Source organism: Zingiber officinale, chromosome 1A, assembly GCF_018446385.1.
Source record: "Zingiber officinale cultivar Zhangliang chromosome 1A, Zo_v1.1, whole genome shotgun sequence".
NCBI lineage: Eukaryota > Viridiplantae > Streptophyta > Magnoliopsida > Zingiberales > Zingiberaceae > Zingiber > Zingiber officinale.
In genome coordinates this window covers 161,075,003-161,093,506 of record NC_055987.1, presented here as the reverse complement: position 1 = coordinate 161,093,506, position 18,504 = coordinate 161,075,003, and the positions used below count along the sequence as shown (strand labels likewise).

General features: G+C 33.7%; 2 protein-coding genes and 1 non-coding gene across 5 annotated transcripts; 2 read left to right on the top strand and 1 right to left on the bottom strand.

Annotated features, from left to right (window-relative positions):
• Window positions 1-392: 392 nt before the first annotated feature.
• Window positions 393-3,936, bottom strand: LOC122038210 (protein LURP-one-related 7-like). Of its 2 annotated transcripts, XR_006127819.1 has the most exons (4): window positions 3,587-3,936; window positions 2,995-3,204; window positions 1,018-1,219; window positions 700-842 (listed from the first exon to the last, which is right to left on the bottom strand). XR_006127819.1 is itself a non-coding variant. In XM_042597852.1 (3 exons), exons 1-3 carry the CDS (start codon window positions 3,794-3,796, stop codon window positions 720-722), a joined length of 543 nt encoding a protein of 180 aa, XP_042453786.1. In that variant the 5' UTR covers window positions 3,797-3,931; the 3' UTR covers window positions 393-719. The 2 variants fall into 2 exon arrangements, 1 of the variants encoding a protein (XP_042453786.1); XM_042597852.1 differs by lacking the exon at window positions 1,018-1,219 and having other exon boundaries at window positions 393-842; window positions 3,587-3,931.
• A 2,851-nt stretch (window positions 3,937-6,787) lies between these two features.
• TRNAS-UGA lies at window positions 6,788-6,869 on the top strand. Its single transcript has one exon. It is a non-coding gene; the product is annotated as a tRNA-Ser (tRNA).
• Window positions 6,870-8,183: 1,314 nt separating this feature from the next.
• LOC122038209 (prosaposin-like) lies at window positions 8,184-13,674 on the top strand. Of its 2 annotated transcripts, none has more exons than XM_042597851.1 (6): window positions 8,184-8,413; window positions 9,304-9,403; window positions 12,569-12,750; window positions 12,850-13,047; window positions 13,136-13,195; window positions 13,364-13,674. In XM_042597851.1, the coding sequence occupies exons 2-6, from the start codon at window positions 9,313-9,315 to the stop codon at window positions 13,502-13,504; spliced, it is 672 nt and encodes a 223-aa protein (XP_042453785.1). In that variant the 5' UTR covers window positions 8,184-8,413; window positions 9,304-9,312; the 3' UTR covers window positions 13,505-13,674. The 2 variants fall into 2 exon arrangements, with proteins under 2 accessions (XP_042453785.1, XP_042453783.1); XM_042597849.1 differs by having other exon boundaries at window positions 8,224-8,413; window positions 9,307-9,403.
• The last annotated feature ends 4,830 nt before the right edge of the window (window positions 13,675-18,504 follow it).

Sequence of the window (18,504 nt, the reverse complement as noted above, 5' to 3'; positions counted from 1 at the left end):
GCGTACGAAATTATTGTATACTAATTGAGTCGATTTAAAACGATATCACTAACCACTGATTTGATCAAATTTACCTGTTTCAGTCTTGACCATGGTAAGCACTTGTATGTTTGATCAGCCGAATTCAATAGTATCAGTCAGGTAAGTAATCATACTGTTTTAATTTTTTCAAACTTAAAAGCGTAAACAGAGGTATCTCTGTCCAACTCCCAATTGTCATAAGGTAGAATTCCAACATGGCAAAGTTCCTTTTGAACCTTTGGAAGGAGTGGATCTGGGCAAGGTTTGTATTTATCCGCTGGGAGTGGCGCACGATAAGTCAGATATTTGGTTGGTCTTGCAGTTCATGCGAGGCTGCCTTCAAATTGAATTCACCACAAACATTGATTCAATATGTAATACATGACATATGATATAAAGAAGAGGAATATATGATATACAAATTTTATATGTCGAAAAGGAAGAGAAAGCTATAATACATAACCATCCTTATAGAGATCTTCACAGAGGAGTCTCAATAGACTTGTCATTCTTACTGCTCAATTTCTTACAAAAGTTATCCTTGAGCTTCTGATCCATGCGCTTCACGACAAATGGGAAGGCAAGCTGCTCTAGAGTAATGTAAAAAGAATGCCCTCTATGAAGATTTTAAGTTCTTGGTTGGAACAATAAGGATGTCAATCTGTATATGAGTTGATTTTTACTTCACTGTTTGCTCGTCAACGCCAAAAAAATGCCATAAGCATAGAAATGGCTAGAACACAATCATTTCCCGGATAAACAGTAAGTCGAAATTTATTCCTTGAGTAAATTATCTTGCTGAGTTTGTACAAGAGACTTGTCTGCATCACAAAAGAAAATATAATTCTACAGTTAGTTTCCAGAGTAAGCGTTTCAATTACTCAACCAGCTTATAAGTCGTAATTTATCCATCCCAATCAGGAACTAAGTATATACATAGCAAAGACCTGAAAAAAGAATTCAAAGAAACCAGCCGAGTGAAATCTAGTACAGTACCATCATTTGGGGAATATTTTGAGGAAACGCCCTGACGAATCTGAAGTCACCTTGTTGGGAATTAAGAACTTGATTGCTAAAGCTAACCCTGATAATTTGATTGGGGAAGAATATGGAAGACAATACAAATACAATTTTTTAATACTCGTGGAAGCCAGAATAGCCAAGTAACCCCACAAGAAGTTTATGTCGGATAGGAACCCTAGTGAATTTAGACAAGCTGAATAGATTAGGATTAATAATGCAAATGATAGAGGGAGATCAAACATAATACTTAGCAAAGATTTACAATGTTATTGTTGAATAATTAGATATACAATAGACACTTATTCCAAATTAGCCTATATGAAATTACTTGAAGTAGGATTTTAGTCTAATTATAACGGTAATTGAAAATTTGATATTGTTATTTGTAGTTTGATTAGCCATATATCAATCTAATTTCTTATTAATACCATTCATATATCTTTCACTTAATTAATATTCATCACGAAGAAGTAATCAAGAAACAAGAAATTTAATCTTTTGCTTCAAATTATAGATATCTACTTCCCACTGTAGTTTTGCAAAGGAGCAAATCAAGGCAAACTAGCATCAGTGATGAGAAAGCAGTTTTGTGAAACAACATTGTCTTACATTTTCCAAATAAGGACACTGTATCAACATTTTTCCTAACAGAAACAAATTCACTATGGTTCATTAGAGATCAACTAAGTCATGGAATGCAAGACACATAAATCGTTGCCCTGGACTTTCCTTTCTCGATAGGATTTCCTTCTTTTAGTACCAACAACAAGGCAAAGCCCTCTGAATTGAAAAGCAAAAAGAGCTAAGTTGCCCATCAGCATGTAGCATACTAAACGTGATGCAATTGCAACAGCAACACGACACGAGTGATAAAATTTCAATTACCCATGATTATCTGATTTTGATTCATTTCCCAATTCATATATTTGCATAGGAAAAACATCTAACAACAGCCAAGTATGCTAGAACCAAAATCTCCTTTTCACATAATCCTTGATTCTTACGTCAACTAAACATTCATGTAGGAATTTAACTATGATAGAAAACATTTCATTTCAGTAAATGTCAGCAGTAACAAACAAACATTATTACAATGTCAGTCAAATTCGATTGATTACAGAACCTATATATTAATGCCTCAAATTTATCTAATTTCTCTGATGTTGCTATTGAGCCAGTCTTTGAGCAGTACACAATCAACAAATTCATCAATGAAATATGAAGGATGACAAAAGAAATATGAAGGATTCTAATAATTGATTTTTGTATTATATGATTTAGCTTAGCATCAAGTATTAATGCGCGTATGTTTGCATCAATGACCACATCTTTTCTGTAGAAAAGCATGATGCAAGAACACACTTTTGCATCAAGTAAGTACCATTGTGAATATTATGAATTTGTCATGTTGTTTTATGAATAATGTCAAAAGATAATGGAATATACTCCTACCCGAAGACCATAGTCACAACAAAGGAAGTCTTCAACTCAACAACAGGAAACAAGTTCAATAAATCTTCAAAACCAACATTTTGATGCCCATACATGTCTCCTACAATGCCTAAACACAGAAAATGTAATATTACATCGCATCAAAAAAAGGGATCCTTGGTGTGGTTGATGGGAGCCAACAATTTTTTAACCTATTAAAGGGAACTAAAGTTCCTCGGTTTCTTGTTAATGTTGTCAAGCAGATTAGAACTTGATTCATCTAAGAAGGTTGGGCAGTGTTCTTGCTCATAATCAAGCTAAATTTTAGACCACAGTTGAACTTATAGTCATTCATGGAACTTTGATGTTTGTAATAATCCAGTGAATATTACAGCCTAACCCTATACTCCATTTTTTTTTTTTTAAAAAAAAACGTATAGCCAACTGGAAAACTGTTATGATATTCCAGAAGCACTCAAAATCCAAGAGAAGAGGAGGGGAGGAAAAACAAAGGATTACCTGAGCCACAATTGAGTCCCCCTGTATGATGGTGCATGCTCTTCTAAAAGGATTGCCCTTCAGCCTAAAGCCTGTTTTTTGGTCCAAAGAATTTGCACTTGATAAGAGAACATCTAGCTCGGTGTTAGATGGAGAGTACAAAATCTTGTGGACTGTGAAGATCAAGTCCTCGAGTTCCTGGCTGTTCCCTCTGAAACATCTCCACTCATCCTACAAGATGTTAATAAGGAAAAGTGTGAATCTTCAAAATACAGTAAAGACTTGCAACAAAGAACCATAGGCATCTCCAATTCACAATTACCAAAGCTATAGTTTACCACCACATCAGCACCAACCACATCAAAATAACTTTCCCAGTAAAGCATGAAACTGTTAGTTCAGATCGCAATTTGCAGGTTTAACTTCTATTTACCAACACGTCTACTCGACTACGGATAACCTAGACAATGTATTGACCAATTCATTCTTTTGATTTTAAAGCCGATCAAACTAAACTTAGAAAACCTAATCCACTAGTAGATCATAACGGTCTATTTGGTGATAAAAAAAATTTCAATTTTTAGTAAAAAGGGAAGATGGAAGAAGAACTAACGTTGAGATATAAGACGGTGACCAAGGGATTTCCGACTGAATCAAAGAGGATCTTGGTGCGGCGAGCCGACGAGGACGAAGGGCCGATCCGAAAGACGACGTTACCCTGCGCGTCGTGGACCGTGAGGCCGTGGCCGATGAGAGACTTGTGGAGAATATAATCAATCGGGATTTGTCCGACTCCAAGCACCGGAACACCAGAGGCCTCCATGTCCAGGGAGATCGATAGAGCGAAAAGGTAAAGGGACAAAGCTAATAACCTAATGCCGGCGGATGGGCCGAGGAAGACGGCAAGCTAACTTCTGCAAACTTCGACGAGTAGTACATGTATTTGCCTTGACTACTGGAAACTTCCTCCAGGATTTGCTAATTGTTTTTTCTCACCCTCGGATTTTAATAAATTACACTCGTTGAGAGCATGCAAGGAATGACGCTTTCTCCTCGTATATTTTTACCCTGTGGATCAAATGGTATGTTTATGTTAGTCAAATATAAGGGAAAGGGTGTAATTTATAAAAGTTGGAACTTAAATGCGAAAAAAGTTGGGCAAATATACGAAGGGTGATTGTTTTGAATCTTCATGGAAAGCTCCTTTTTAATTTTTAATAAAAAAAAGTACCACACCCTCATGTAGTCGATGTAAAATTACTTAACTATAAGAGGGCCTCTCTGGACACGTCAAAGTTCAGGAGATCTATTAACATGAGAGTCAAAGTGAAAGAGTAGTTCACATTATTCAAAACGATAGAATGGTCAATCGGATTGATCGGATCTATGATGCGATCAGGCCGGGTTTCCAGCCTTGTGCACGGGTGAAAGGTTAAGTCAGGGGCTCGTCCAATCAGATCCTTCGATTAATCAGGGCTCGAAGACAGACTTTTTAAATAATACAAACGTGAAGCTGAGTATCAATTATCTTAACTTAGTGTTTTAACTGATTGGATATATGGTCGGATCAGACACACTAGACGTTTAGTTGCTTGATTATTTACAGGTCAAACAAGGAAATTGAATCACCCACTACATTTATAAATATTGGTTGGAAATTATTTGGGAAGAAGGGTCAGTCAAACTATATCAATAATGTGATTAGTTGGTTAAAATAGCATGTGGTGGACTTATAGCCTAATGAATTAATACGCCTTTTTGACCGTTTGTGTCACAGACGACAAATGTTTAATTGATTGATTATTTACAAGTCAAACAATGAAGCTAAATCGTCCATTACATTCATAAATATTGGTTGGGAATTATTTGGGAAGAAGGGTCAGTCGGACTATATCAGTGATGTGATTGGTTGGTTAAAGTAGCCTGTGGAGCGCCCACAACCCAGTGAATTAATATGCCTTTTTGACAGTTTATGCCATAAACGACTGAGAATATTTTGCAGGTAAATCATACTTTCGAAACTTCTAGTCTGTCCAATTACATTTATGGTCTATCCTTTCTTGAAAGTGTTTCGAAATTCATACATATACATAACAATGATACTATAAAAGGGGGTCATTATCTATAGGCATTGGTACACGATACTACATATTTTTGACACACTATTTGCTACAAGTTTTTCACTATTCCTCTATAAAAATTAATTACTGACTCGAGCGTCGGAGGATCAACGCCGATGATCCTTTCCCTGGCCCGACAACTAACATTCTTTGTGACACACAGGATAACTTGAGATCTTCATTTGGTCAACATCAAAATGGAGTATCCAGCTAGTCATCTTCCTAGCTTTCAGATAGGATCATATTATTATCTTCCACCACACCATTAAATCTCGAATAAGTCGGACGTAATGTAATTACTATACATATTATAGCAACTAAAATTTTATAGTTGCTATAACGCATACTTAATCTATTCAAAAAAATTATGTTCAATGATGATGCTGGGAATTGTAATCTACATAAGTTAATCAGTTGATTATAGGAATTGTAGTACATATATAAAAAGTTCTTTAGACTGATCACAAAATTTAATTTGGGGATTTTAAATTGATGAATAAGGAGTAAAAATGATTAAACGTACGGAGAAATTCTTAAATATATGCATTTCTTCCCTAAATTCTAAAATGGACCTTGGGCCAAAGCTAAGGTAAACTAACACATGCCTTCGCTCTTGTTCACATCGACACATTGTAATTAATAATTTCGATTTTGTAATAACTATAATACATATTTAATTATGTTCATCTATCATTCATGTTATAACAATTATGAAATTATAATTATTATAATTATTATAGTAAATACAATTTTCTATCTACTACAATATAAATTTAATTTGTTCATCTAACATTTATATTATAACAATTACAATTTCTTAATTATTACAATACAATTGATTAATTTAGGATTTAATGTGTGTGACGGGAGTTTAGGATGCTATTTTATATATATATATATATATATATACTTTTGATTTTATTAAAAAGAAAGTTAACAATTGTAGAAAAAATTAATAATGGTTAAAAAACGAGTAATTACGATCATTTTAAATGTTTTTTTTTGTTTACGGAGTTGGTTTAATTGACTTAGAAAAACATTGGTACAAATATATTTAAAATTGAAAAAAAAAATTTCCAGACGCCTCTTATCAAAATCGATTAAAAAAAATACATCTTCATTAATGGCATATTATCTAATAATAATAAATATAAAATTATAATAAGGCACTGTGTATCTTTGTTGATGGAAAAAAGATAAAATCATAAATTCAGTTAGAATCAGTCATTATTTTTAGGCAATTGATTTGGTCCTTATTAAAATTTTACATCGGCTAGTAGAGTAAATCGAAACGTAAATATAACGATCAGTTCAGAATCAATATTTTTTGATTACTTGTGCTATTTGGAAAAAAATTATAAATACATTATAATTAAGAATTGAATTGTGAATATTTAGATGATAATTTAGATGTTTTATTATAACATCATAATCTCAAGGCCTGTTAATAGAAAAGAAAGGAATTAAAGAAAATAGATTAGAGAAAGTCATTCTTTACACGATGAAGACTTAGATGGCGTTATTCAATTTTCAATTAATCTAGGGGTTACCTGATGAAGATTTTTGAATATAGATACTCTAATAAAATAAAATGTATATATAAGCATTATTAAAATTTGTAACATATCATTTTTAAATTTTTGACATGTTAACTAAACACAGATATATTATTTATTAGTATCGTTTCGTCAAGCGTCGATATGTCCGAGTGGTTAAGGAGACAGACTTGAAATCTGTTGGGCTTTGCCCGCGCAGGTTCGAACCCTGCTGTCGACGTTTTTTATTTCTTCTCCGAGATCGATCAAGCAGTCATGTGATTCATGTTATTGGTGGATCTTATTGTGGGGCCCAAAAATCTTTAGCCTGAGCCGTGCACGTTGTCATGCTGCCATTTTTTTACGCTTTACCAATCAATCCAGCTGTCATGTCACTGTTGAACCTTTTTTGTGGGGGACCCTGAACACTTCAATCGTACCATAGAGTCCTGCTAATTAAATTATTGCAAAAGTTAAGATAGCGCCCTCTGCTTTTCATTTTTTACATTTTACCCCAGCGATCAAATATATATATTTTCTCCGTTCTAATTACTTAAAAAAAATCGATGCAAATAATTTAAAATAACTCTGTTTCTTATAAAAAAAAAGCATTCTTTTATACAAACACTTGAATCTGTTTTTATAAATTTAGATATATAATGTTTAATTAAGTCTTATGTTTATTAGAATTGAATTCGCTATTTTTTATATATGAATTTTAAATTCCAGTCTGTATATTGAGAGTTTATTATAAATTGAGGTAAAGTACACGCATATAGAATAAAAGGACGATTGAATAATTATAAATCTATTCAAATTTTCAATTTTAATAAATTTACATATATATACATATTGAATTTTATTGTAAATATAGCATTTCATTAAATTAATATATTACATATTTTTTTTAAAAAAATATTGATAAAAGTTATGTAGTGTATTTTAAAATTTGTAGAAATATCATATAATGTGCTAAATAAATAATATATTGACTCTGCTATAAAATTAAAGGTATGTGCATTGGTCTATTAAAATTGGAAGTTCAGATTAATTAAATTATTAAAAAAACATGGAAATTTAGTTTTTTTTTTTTGTTCCTGTTTTGTTTTGTCACGAAGATTTCAACTGTATTTTATTAGTGGCGAAGAGTGTACCTGAAGTCGTATGCGCACCCTGAAATTCTACCCGCAAGACATTACCTTGTTATTAGTGGCAAGGAAACGGGACCCATCGTTGATATACTGACGAAACCCTAAATAAATATTTATCGACACGTTTAATTTAATTAGGCAGATGGCAGACGGCATCTAATATTCTTGGTAGTCATTCCGTAGCCGTCACGTTTGTCTTCCCGGCGCCACCAATGGCAAAAAGGCGAAACCCTCGCCCTCAGGGCCTCCGCCGCACCCTGCTCAGGGTCATCACGAGGGAGGTAAATCATGGTAGCTCGGTGGCAAGTACGCAGTGGGCCGAGACTTTTTGCACAGGGATAGAAAATAAATCCCCGTTGCCCTGCGGACTCGAACCCATGTTCTCAGTGGCAAACTTCCACGCCTTTACCAGCCGAGATAACCCCGTGGGGCAAACCAAGAGATGATAATTGGTGGAGAAAACATGGGCCAACTCCTTCATCCTCCAGTTCGTCTTCTCCTGATCATCCTCATCTAGTCATCGACTTGATCTCACCAGGAAGAGTAGTAAGCTCTCGTCCCCTTCATCAAGGATTTGAGGAGAGGGACGCAAAGCACATACACCTTCCTCCTCCGGCCAAATTGTGCGTTTTAGGTATGTTTTCTGTTCTTATATTAAAGAAAAAGGCTGTCTTTTTTTTTGTTTATTTATTGAAGATATCTGTGTTGGTTTTTCTATCGGGACGTGCTGGATCTTGGTTTCAGAGGTAAAGATGGGTAATTGGTTGCTAGTCGAGAAATCGACATGATTAGGGAAGTTGGGTTTTTGCTAGGCTAGCTCTGCACCTTGATTTTCGAACAAGATAGGTCATGGATTTCTGGATTAGTTTTTTTTTAATCTGTTAGAAACTTGAGGTCTGGTGTTCCTTAGGAGATTTACCTAAGATTTGCAGAAGATAATAATAGTCAAGCGGAGAAATTGGGAAACTCGAGGAGTGGTTGTTTAGGCTGGTTACAGTGGAGAGGCAAGCCGGGTTGTTGAGAGCTCTTCGACACACTTGTATGTTCAAAATGCTATTTTTATCTGTTATTTTCTTTTTGAAAAGGATAGGATAGTACAGGGATTTTCTTGATAATATGAAACATAAACTCTAGTTGATACGGTTAAAGGCGATTTAAATGGTCTAGTGTTGCTAGTGATGCTGTCTTAAGTAAAATTTGATGGCAATATATGATCCCTATAACCACTGGTTGCTGTAGGTCATAACCTAAATTCTATCAACTGAATAAGCCATTTAAGATTATACTCAATGATGAAAAGCCTTTACTATTTTTTTAGAACATTAATCACCTGATATCCTGGATGAGGACTTCTCAAAGGCTGTCTTTTCCAACTCTATTTTGCTTTGAAGATAATGTAAACTAATTAGTGTTGTGGACTAATGAGAATAATCTCGATATATGTCAATAGAAGTACACAAAAATTGATAATATAGTTGCTATCTGTATGATTCTGACAAATAAACCATCGTTTCCCTTGTGTAGCAGGTTACCATGGATTCAAGGTTAAGTTTTTTAATTCTTATGCTGGTAATCAGCTTTGTCTCTGCAAATGCCAGGAGTTTAGCTAGTTTGGATGTGTTCGGTGAGCTTTTATTGTCATTGGAAATACCTTTTAATCACTACATATTTGGTGCATCTTCTAAGGATATTTCTGAAAATTATAATCGATGTGGTATGCTGTTGTTCCATGGTCCATGTCTGATATGATATCCGTAACTTAGAAGTCGCTGCAAATGTTTTCTGTATGATTTAATTGCCCTTCAGTTGTTAAATCACAACTATAACAACTATCAAATTTTATCAAACATGCTAAATAGAAAATATTCCTCGGAAGGAATGCGTTGTAGGGTCCGACTGTAAGATCTCGGCAAGGACTGCTACATCTCTAAAACTCGGGTGTAGTGTTAAATATGCAATATTTTACGATGCAGAGTCCGACTGTAACGTATCGGCAAGGATCACTACATTTCAATAAGAATTTGGGTGTAGTATTAAATAGGCAAGAGTTTTCACATCATAGGTTGGATAAGAACAAATATGATAGGAAAACTAATAATCTAAGATTTGGAATATAGAACATGGAACATAGGATCACTGGTAAATCAATGGAGGTAGTAGATACGATGATTAGAAGAAAAATTAGTATTTTGTGTTCAAGAGACAAAATGAGTAGGCAAGAAAGCAAAACTGATAAAGAACTAGAGTTTTAAGTTATGGTACACAGAAAAGAGTAAAATAAGAAATGGAGTGGGTATTGTTATAGATAGTTTGTTAAAAGATTAAGTTGTAGTAGTTAGAAAAGAGGATATAATTATAGCTCTTAGGATAATAGTGACGAAAGAAACTATGAACATAATTAGCGTATATGCACCGTAAGTAGGATTAGATGAAGCTACCAAATCAAGGTTTTGGGACGGCTTAGATGAAATATTATAAAATATTCCGTCAAATGAAATGTTTTTAATAGAAGGTGATTTATATGAGGTATGTCGGAGTGAAAAATAAGGAATATGAGAGGGTATATGAGGATTATGGGTTTGGAACGAGAATAACATATGATCTTATATTAGCTAATACGTTTTTTAAGAAAAGAGAAGAATACTTAGTCACATTCAAAAGTGAGAATAATAAATCATAAATTTACTTTCTTATAGTTAGGAAGAAGGATAGAAAGATTTGTAAATATTGCAAGTCATCCATGTTGAAAGCTTAACTAGCCAATATAGGTTAGTAGTGTTGGATATACGTCTCAAATATAGTTTCAATAGAAAGAAAATATATACGATTCTTAGAATTAAGTGGTGGAAGTTAAAGGATGAGAAACAAAATATATTTAAGGAGAAGGTAGGAGTACAAGTATTAGGTGAAATATACGGTGATTTCAATATGACATGGGATAAGATGGTATCATAGTTGAAAATATCTGCTAAAAGTGTACTCGGTGAGTGAAATGACATGCACCACTAAATAATGAATCTTACTTAATCTTGGTGGTGGAATGAGAAAGTACAAGAGAAAGAGAAGGAAAAATGAATAGCTTATAAGAAATTATATATATGTAAGAACAAGAAAATTTTTAAAAAATATACAATATCCGAGACAGAAGCTAAGAAAGTAGTGAATGAAGCAAAGAATGAAACTTTTGAACGATTATATAAAAAATTGGATACAAAATAAGGGGAAAGAGACATTTATAGAATAACCAAAGTGAGAAAAAGGAAGACAAGAGATCTTATCCAAATAAAATATATTAAAGATGAATGCAATAGGGTACTAGTTAACGATAGAGAAATAAAAGAGCGGTGGAAGAGATATTTTCATCAATTTTTTAATGAAGGTTTAGGTGGAAGAGATATTTTCATCAATTTTTTAATGAAGGTTTAGGTGACTAACTTAACTTAGGTAATTTAAGTAGGTCAAATGAACATAGAAATTTAATTTTTTATCGTAGAATTTAAACGTCAGAAGTAGAATAAGCTTTAAATGAGATACACAATGGAAAAGTCGTTGAACCAAATGATAATCCGATAGAGGTTTGGAAGTGCTTAGGGAAATAAGGTATTGAATGACTTACAAAATTATTTAACATGATATTGAAAACGAAAAAAATACATGATAATGGAGGATAAGTACTCTAGTTCCCTTATATAAGAACAAGGGAGACGTACAAAATTATATAAATTATTGACGTATTAAACTAATGAGTTATACCATGAAACTTTGGGAAAAAGTAATAGAAAAAAAATTAAGGAAAGAGATCACGGTGATCGAAAATCAATTTGAGTTCATGCCTGGAAGGTCGACAATAGAAGCTACTGTGGTGCATTGATAGATGAAACACGTGAAGGAGTAAATGCTAAACTAAAATCTTGGCAGAAATACTTAAAGGGAAAGATTTTAGTTTTAGTAGAATAAAAACAGAATATATGGAATTTAAGTTTAACAATATTAGACATAATGAGATAATTGTTAAGATAGGAGATGACGAGTTGTTCGGAACCGAGAGCTTTAGATATTTAGGATCATTTTTGTAAAATGATGGAAGGATTGAGAGAGATGTCTTACATAGAATACAAACAGGATGGTTGAAATGGAGGAGAGTGTCAGGTGTTTTATGTAATCGTAAAGTACCTCTAAAATTTAAAGAAAAATTTTATAAAATCGCAGTTAGACTTGCTATGTTATATGAAGTTGAATGTTGGGATATGATTTGAGTATATGAGTAGAAGATAAGAGTTGCAGAAATGAGGATGTTAAGGTGGACGTGTGGACATACGAGAATGGACAGAATAAGAAATGAGAGCATTAGGGAGAATGTCGGAGTAGTATTGATTGAGAGAAAACTCCGAGAGACACGTTTAAGATGAGACGACCAATAAATGTTCTAGTTAGGCATGTGAAATTATGACACACATATCAAACGAGGAAGAGGATGACCAAAAAAGACTTTGTTAAAAATAATAAAACAAGGTAAAATTTATTTAAATATAGATGATGATATAGTAGGAGATAAAGTTCAATGGCGTAAAATGATTCATATAGCCGACCCCATCTAGTATGATAAGGCTTGGTTGTCGTTTGTTTATATGCTAAATAGAAAGAAACCTCTGAACTTCAAATTCCTAAATCTCTTTAGACAATGTTTTTTTAATCATAAATTTATCCAAATAAGAAGTTTCTGCACCGGCTATTGAATTCATCATCTCTTCTTCTTCTTCTTCTTCTTCTTCTTCTTCTGCTTCTGCAGTTGTGGAAGTGGATAATGAGATTCAAAGTGAAAGTCATATTATAAGGAATGAAAGGTTTTGCACTCTGTGTGAAGAATTTGCTTCTCAGGCTATGCACTATATTGGTGAAAATGAGACACAGACTCAAATTATCAGTACCCTTCACAAAGCTTGTTCCAAGCTGCATTCTCTCAAACAACAGGTGCATTACGTGCTTTCAGGGAAAGTAGCTTCATTTAATTGTAAATTGCATTTGTGATGAAATGTTCATCGATTGTTCAATGATATCATTTTTGGGCAGTGTGTTATATTGGTAGACTACTATGCACCAATGTTTTTCTTAGAAGTTTCAACAATAAGCCCGGAGCAGTTCTGTGATAAGGTGAACCTCTGTGACGAGACTACCCAAGTGAGTTTGTCCAAGAGTGATGATGCCTGCACACTTTGCCAAAATGTCATTGGAGAGGTTCTTTCCAAACTTCAAGATCCTGACACTGAGGTAGTAGTAAATCCACTGTATTCTCAGATGAAGCATTTTTTAGGCTCTGGTGAAATACTAATCACATTTACCTGTGGGAATTCATCAGCTTGAGGTGATTGAGATACTTCTGAAAGGATGCAACAAGATGGAAAATTTTGCCCAAAAGGTATAGTTCCACAAGGCTTTTGCCAACAGAAGCTGCTGAACTTGTCCTTGTCAAATTCAAAGCATAAATTTCGGATCTCACTCTTGAGATTATATGCATTCTCTATACAATGATGGATTACCTGCAAACCATAAATTTGATTTTCTTAATCGTTAAATTGTGATGCAGTGCAAGAAACTGGTATTCCAATATGGACCGCTGATCTTGGCTAATGCCGAGAAGTTCCTCGAGAAAACTGATATCTGCACTTCGATCCATGCATGCAAGAAAAGCCAGCAAGATGTAGTCTCCTTTCTTGCCAGTGCCTAAGGAATTGGACATAATTTACCAGCTGCCACTGTTATTTAGCAATAATCTGCATCGTTTGGTGTCCTGTAAATTGCACATAAGCTTTCGCTCCCACTATGTATGTTGATGCACTTAATCTTGTACTTAATTGACCATCAAATGGGCTTTGGGATAGCTGATATTACATTGCATTATAGTTTGCAATATCTATTCACTAAACCCCCAAATTAACGTATGCAGTAACTTTGTAAAAATGCCCTGCATCTGAGTGCATATGCTAAACTTAATTGTAATTTTATTTGCTAAAAAAATTAGGCACATCATCAAGTAGGCGGGCGAATTTTTGTCAGTTGGAGGTTTCTAAATATCGTTAGTTGTACCAACCGTCGTAAAGTAATTTATGATTTAAAATTTTTTAGGGTGCGTTTGGTACGCACGTTTTTCATTTTTATTTTTTGAAAAACGTGCGTTTTCTGAAAAATGGTGTTAGGTTTACGTTTTTGTTTTCTAAAAAAAATAGATAGTGTTTTCTAGAAAATAGAGAATGACAAAAAATAATTTTCTATTTTTTAGAAAACGCGTGTTTTTCAGAAAATAAAAATGAAAAATGCGCGTATCAAATATACCCTTAATGTGTCAGATGAAATGAATGAAATTTTGTCCGTAGTTTGATATTGGTACAAGTCATCGTGGGGTTGTGGCGATCTCCATGGAGTCGTGGAGGGACTGTGATCCCATGTTGACCTCTATCGAGTCGTGGAGGGTTGCGTTACTTTTATGACCGTGTCATCTTTGTCGAATTGCGATGGCTTTGGATTACGAACCTTCGCAACCTTGTAAAAATCATTGTGGGATCGCATATTAAAGAAATATTTTATTTATTCATGTAATAATATCCTTATTTTTTTTATTTGTATCTATGTAATACAATTATATTGAATTAATTAGTCTTAATTGATTCATAGATAGAATCAATTATAATTATATGATGATTGCTAGATATATATATATAGTGGTAAGAAATCGGAGTATGGAACATACCAATCGGATGCACTCACTTTACAACAATTTGATCATCCTAATTTGATTCTTGTCTCCAAATTACTCGATGGGAATAATTATAGAAAATGGAGTTGTGCAATGCAAATAACGAGTGTTAAAAATAAAATCGGATTCATCAATGGGACAATCAAAGCACCAACAGCAAAAGATAGCAAGTTTGTAGTATGAGAACATTGCAATCATATGATATTGTCATGGATCCTTAACGCCATTCAGTTTGATATCGCTAGGAGTATTATTTATGCTAAATTTGCATTTAATGTTTGGAATGATCTACATGACAGATTTTTACAAGGAAATGATGCCTGTAGTTATGAAATTCATCATAAAATCGTTGAGCACCAACAATGACATCAACCTATGTGTCTATTTACTACACCAAATTGAAGGCTATATGGGACGAGTTGACTTCTTATCATTATCCAATTGCTTGTACTTGAAGAGATGTTAAGGGCCTTGTCGGATGAGAAGAGAAGGAAATAGTCATGTAATTCCTTATGGAATTAAATGATTCTTTTTCCATCATCCGTAGTTCAAGAGTATGATTCCCCTACTTGATACCCAAAGGTCCATGCCTTTTACAACAACACGAGAGACAAAATGAGGATGCCGGCAATTGAGATGCTATTACTGGATATATTGTAAATTTTGTCCAACACAAGGTGCATAATCGGGATCGACAAGTCAAAGAAGTTGAGTCCTATCGATCAACCATTAGCAATAAACAACTTCAATGTTCTCATTATGATAGGGATGGCCACACTATTTATCGATGTTTCTACATTCATGGGTTCTTGTCGGGACACCTCTAGCATGGCAAAGATGTCAAACTGAAGGGAAAGAAAGATATCAACTCCCTAGCCATCTCCTATGTGGAAACCAAACAACTCACTGCCAAGGAGTATGATTAAATCATGACACTTCTTCGCAAAAAAAAAAAAAAAATGGTAACAATGAACCCCTTGTCAACACCTCAAGTAATGACTCTATTTTGACCAATAGCATATGAATACTAGACGGTGGCACCACTGACCATGTGTCAAAGAATCGACTAATTGTAAATAAAATGGCTGCCAAATATCCCACCGTGCAATTATCAAATGGAGGACATGCACAAATCAAATCTATTGGATCCATGGAATTATGTAATAATATAACTATTAATAGTGTGCTTTGATCCCATTCGAAAGCTGAGTCAGATGAGGGTATTGGTGAGATGACGAAAACGTTGACGAAGAGAGGGATCTGGAGTCCATGGGAATGGATCACTGACAGTACCCACTATGCTGCAAGCACCACAATCCAAGTGTTGGTGTAGTTGACACCAATGATCAAAGCTGCATTTTAATGAATAATAAGTGAATTAAAGTTATATGTGTTGTTGATCTAATCTTGTTACCGAGTGCGCAGGGTTGACTAATTTGACGGGTCAAGATGACTAGACACCAAGCAGGAAATCCAGATGTGGGGTTCTAGCAGGAGGTTGGGATGTTTGATTCTCGGTGGGTTGAAGTCCGGATGTGCAATTCTGGTAGAAGGTCGGGATATTCGATTCCCGATTAGCGAAATCCAGATCTGTGATTCTGGCAGGAAGACCTAGTGGGTAAGATTGGACATCAAAGAGGTAACTTGACATTTGGTAAGTGAAGGTAAGTTACTGGAGGAGAGTGACTCAGTAAGGACGCGCCCCAGTTGAGGGGTCAATAGGCGTCGGTCTAATTTAGATCCATTTCGAAAACTTAAATTGAGGTCCTGATTAGATCCTGATCTTGGAGAGACAGATGCTAATTACTAAATTACTTATTTTTATTGTGCTAACTTTATCTTGTAGGGTAAATTTTGTTTGTGTTGGACTAGCATATTTTGCAAGGCAAAAGAGCACAAAATGCCTTGGTTGAACAATACTCGAGACACTTTCTAAGTGACGGAAGGTGCCTTGAGCAGAGCTATGGAAGGTGCCTTCGAGAGCTTGGAAGTTGCCTTCAGTCGGATAACGCAGAAGACCTCGGCGACGATAAGAGTTGATTTTTAGGTGATAAAAGTTGGTGTTGAAGGTACCTTCCATCCCCTTTGAAAGGGCTATTCGACCAAAGCATTGAACACATCTCTTCCACAAGCTTCTACGTGTCCATTTGACGATTCAACTGCTTCGACTTTATGGTACTGCTTTACTACGACACTACTGCATTCGACTACAGCTGAGGAGTTGTCCAATATCGAGCCTGATATGATCATCTTCGAAGGTGTTGGGTAACGAACGTTTAAATTTGTACTTAATTGTTGCATAAAGGAAATATAGCTTGTTACACTTTTTCTATTCTTTTAGTACTTGATCCTTTCTTCCGGCGGTTCCAAAAGAGGTCTTTAGTAGATTACTCGTCGATAGGTCTGTGAGATCTGAGTTTTGGAGTAAGAGTCGTCGAAGGCTCCGAACCAAGTGAAACCGACCGAGTTCGCATACTTGTATTTTTTTTTCTTATATTTCTATATTTAATTATGCTGCATACTTCTGATTTCAAAAGCAAAAGATTTTTTTTTAAAATCACGTGATTCACCCCCTCTCACATGCGTATCGATCCAACAAGTGGTATCAGAGCCAGATTCTGCGCTGAATTAATGCAACCACCAATCAAGCCAGGGGAATTGTTTTATTTTTGGGATTTCATTTTATTTTTATATTTTATTTGAATTGATAAAATTTATCTCTTCAAATAATTCTTTCTCATTTAGTCTTTTTTCTCGAAGTTGGTGTAATACTACTCGAGCCTTATTTTTTTTCCTCCCACAGTACTTACCCCAAGACCTAGTCTTGGAATTTCTCTTTAATTGTGTTGTGCAAGAAAAATGGAGCACAAAGAGACGCTCGAGTGAAATGTTAACGAATCGACTCCATACGAAATGGACTACTACAGAATATGGAAGCATCAGATGGAATGCTTCATAATGATCAATAACTTCAATTCCGGTATAGCACTAAGGCGATTTACTCAAGACACAGAAGCAACCATAAAGGTAATAAGTTTAATTTTAAGTTTATTAGCTAACAAAATTACGTGCAGAATTGGAGAACACTAAGATGCTTATAAGTTCTGGACTCATCTGACCAAGCTTCATGACGATCTATCAAAACTAAAGGATCAAGTCAAAGTCAAATCCAAATGCGAGTTCGAACCAACAGAAAAGCCTACAGAATTAGAAGTCGCATTTAATATTAGTAATATTTATCAAAATACTCCTATCAGTAACAATTTAAATAATATACATGATAGTTTAGAAAAATTTTCTATAAATCTACATGATAATTTAAATATTATTTATGAAAATACTTTGGTAAATATATTAAACAATTTAGATTTAATTAATTCACTAAATCTGAATTTGAATTTAAATAAATTAATAAATAAAAATCCTAAAAATTCAAATAATAACAAAAATTTAAACTTAAATAGAGCTGAAAAATTCAAATGATAAAAATAAAAAACTCAATATAGATCTAGATAAAATTAATATATTTCTTAATAAAATATTTGATAATCTAGATAATGTTCATCCAGAAATTCTTATCTAAAATAAAAATAATTTAATAAATAAAAATTTAAATCTTAAGCATAAATTTATAGATAAAACTATTCAAATAAATTCAATTAATAATATAAATTTTAAAGAAAAAGAAAATATAATGGTAAAATCAAAACCAAATCTAACAAATTCAAAATTAAATATTAAAGATAACATTTTAAATAAAGATAATATAACAAATTCAAAATTAACAATTAATAAAAAGTTAAATATTAAAAATAAACCTTTTTAAAGATAATTTAAACAATTCAAAATTTAAAATTAATAAAAACTTAAATATTAATTATAATCTTTTAAACAAAAGATAATTCAAGTATTTTAATAAATTTAAAATTAAAAGAAAATTTAAATCTTTAATACACTCCTTTAAAGAATGATAA

Coding starts and splice junctions, on each gene's coding strand:
- LOC122038210 (XM_042597852.1), bottom strand. CDS start 3,796: ATGGAGGCCTCTGGTGTTCCGGTGCTTGGAGTCGGACAAATCCCGATT. Junction 3,205..3,586: donor TCACCGTCTTATATCTCAAC/GTTAGTTCTTCT, acceptor AACATCTTGTAG/GATGAGTGGAGATGTTTCAG. Junction 843..2,994: donor GGGACTCAATTGTGGCTCAG/GTAATCCTTTGT, acceptor TTTGTGATGCAG/ACAAGTCTCTTGTACAAACT.
- LOC122038209 (XM_042597851.1), top strand. CDS start 9,313: ATGGATTCAAGGTTAAGTTTTTTAATTCTTATGCTGGTAATCAGCTTT. Junction 9,404..12,568: donor AGCTAGTTTGGATGTGTTCG/GTGAGCTTTTAT, acceptor CTGCTTCTGCAG/TTGTGGAAGTGGATAATGAG. Junction 13,048..13,135: donor TTCAAGATCCTGACACTGAG/GTAGTAGTAAAT, acceptor GGAATTCATCAG/CTTGAGGTGATTGAGATACT.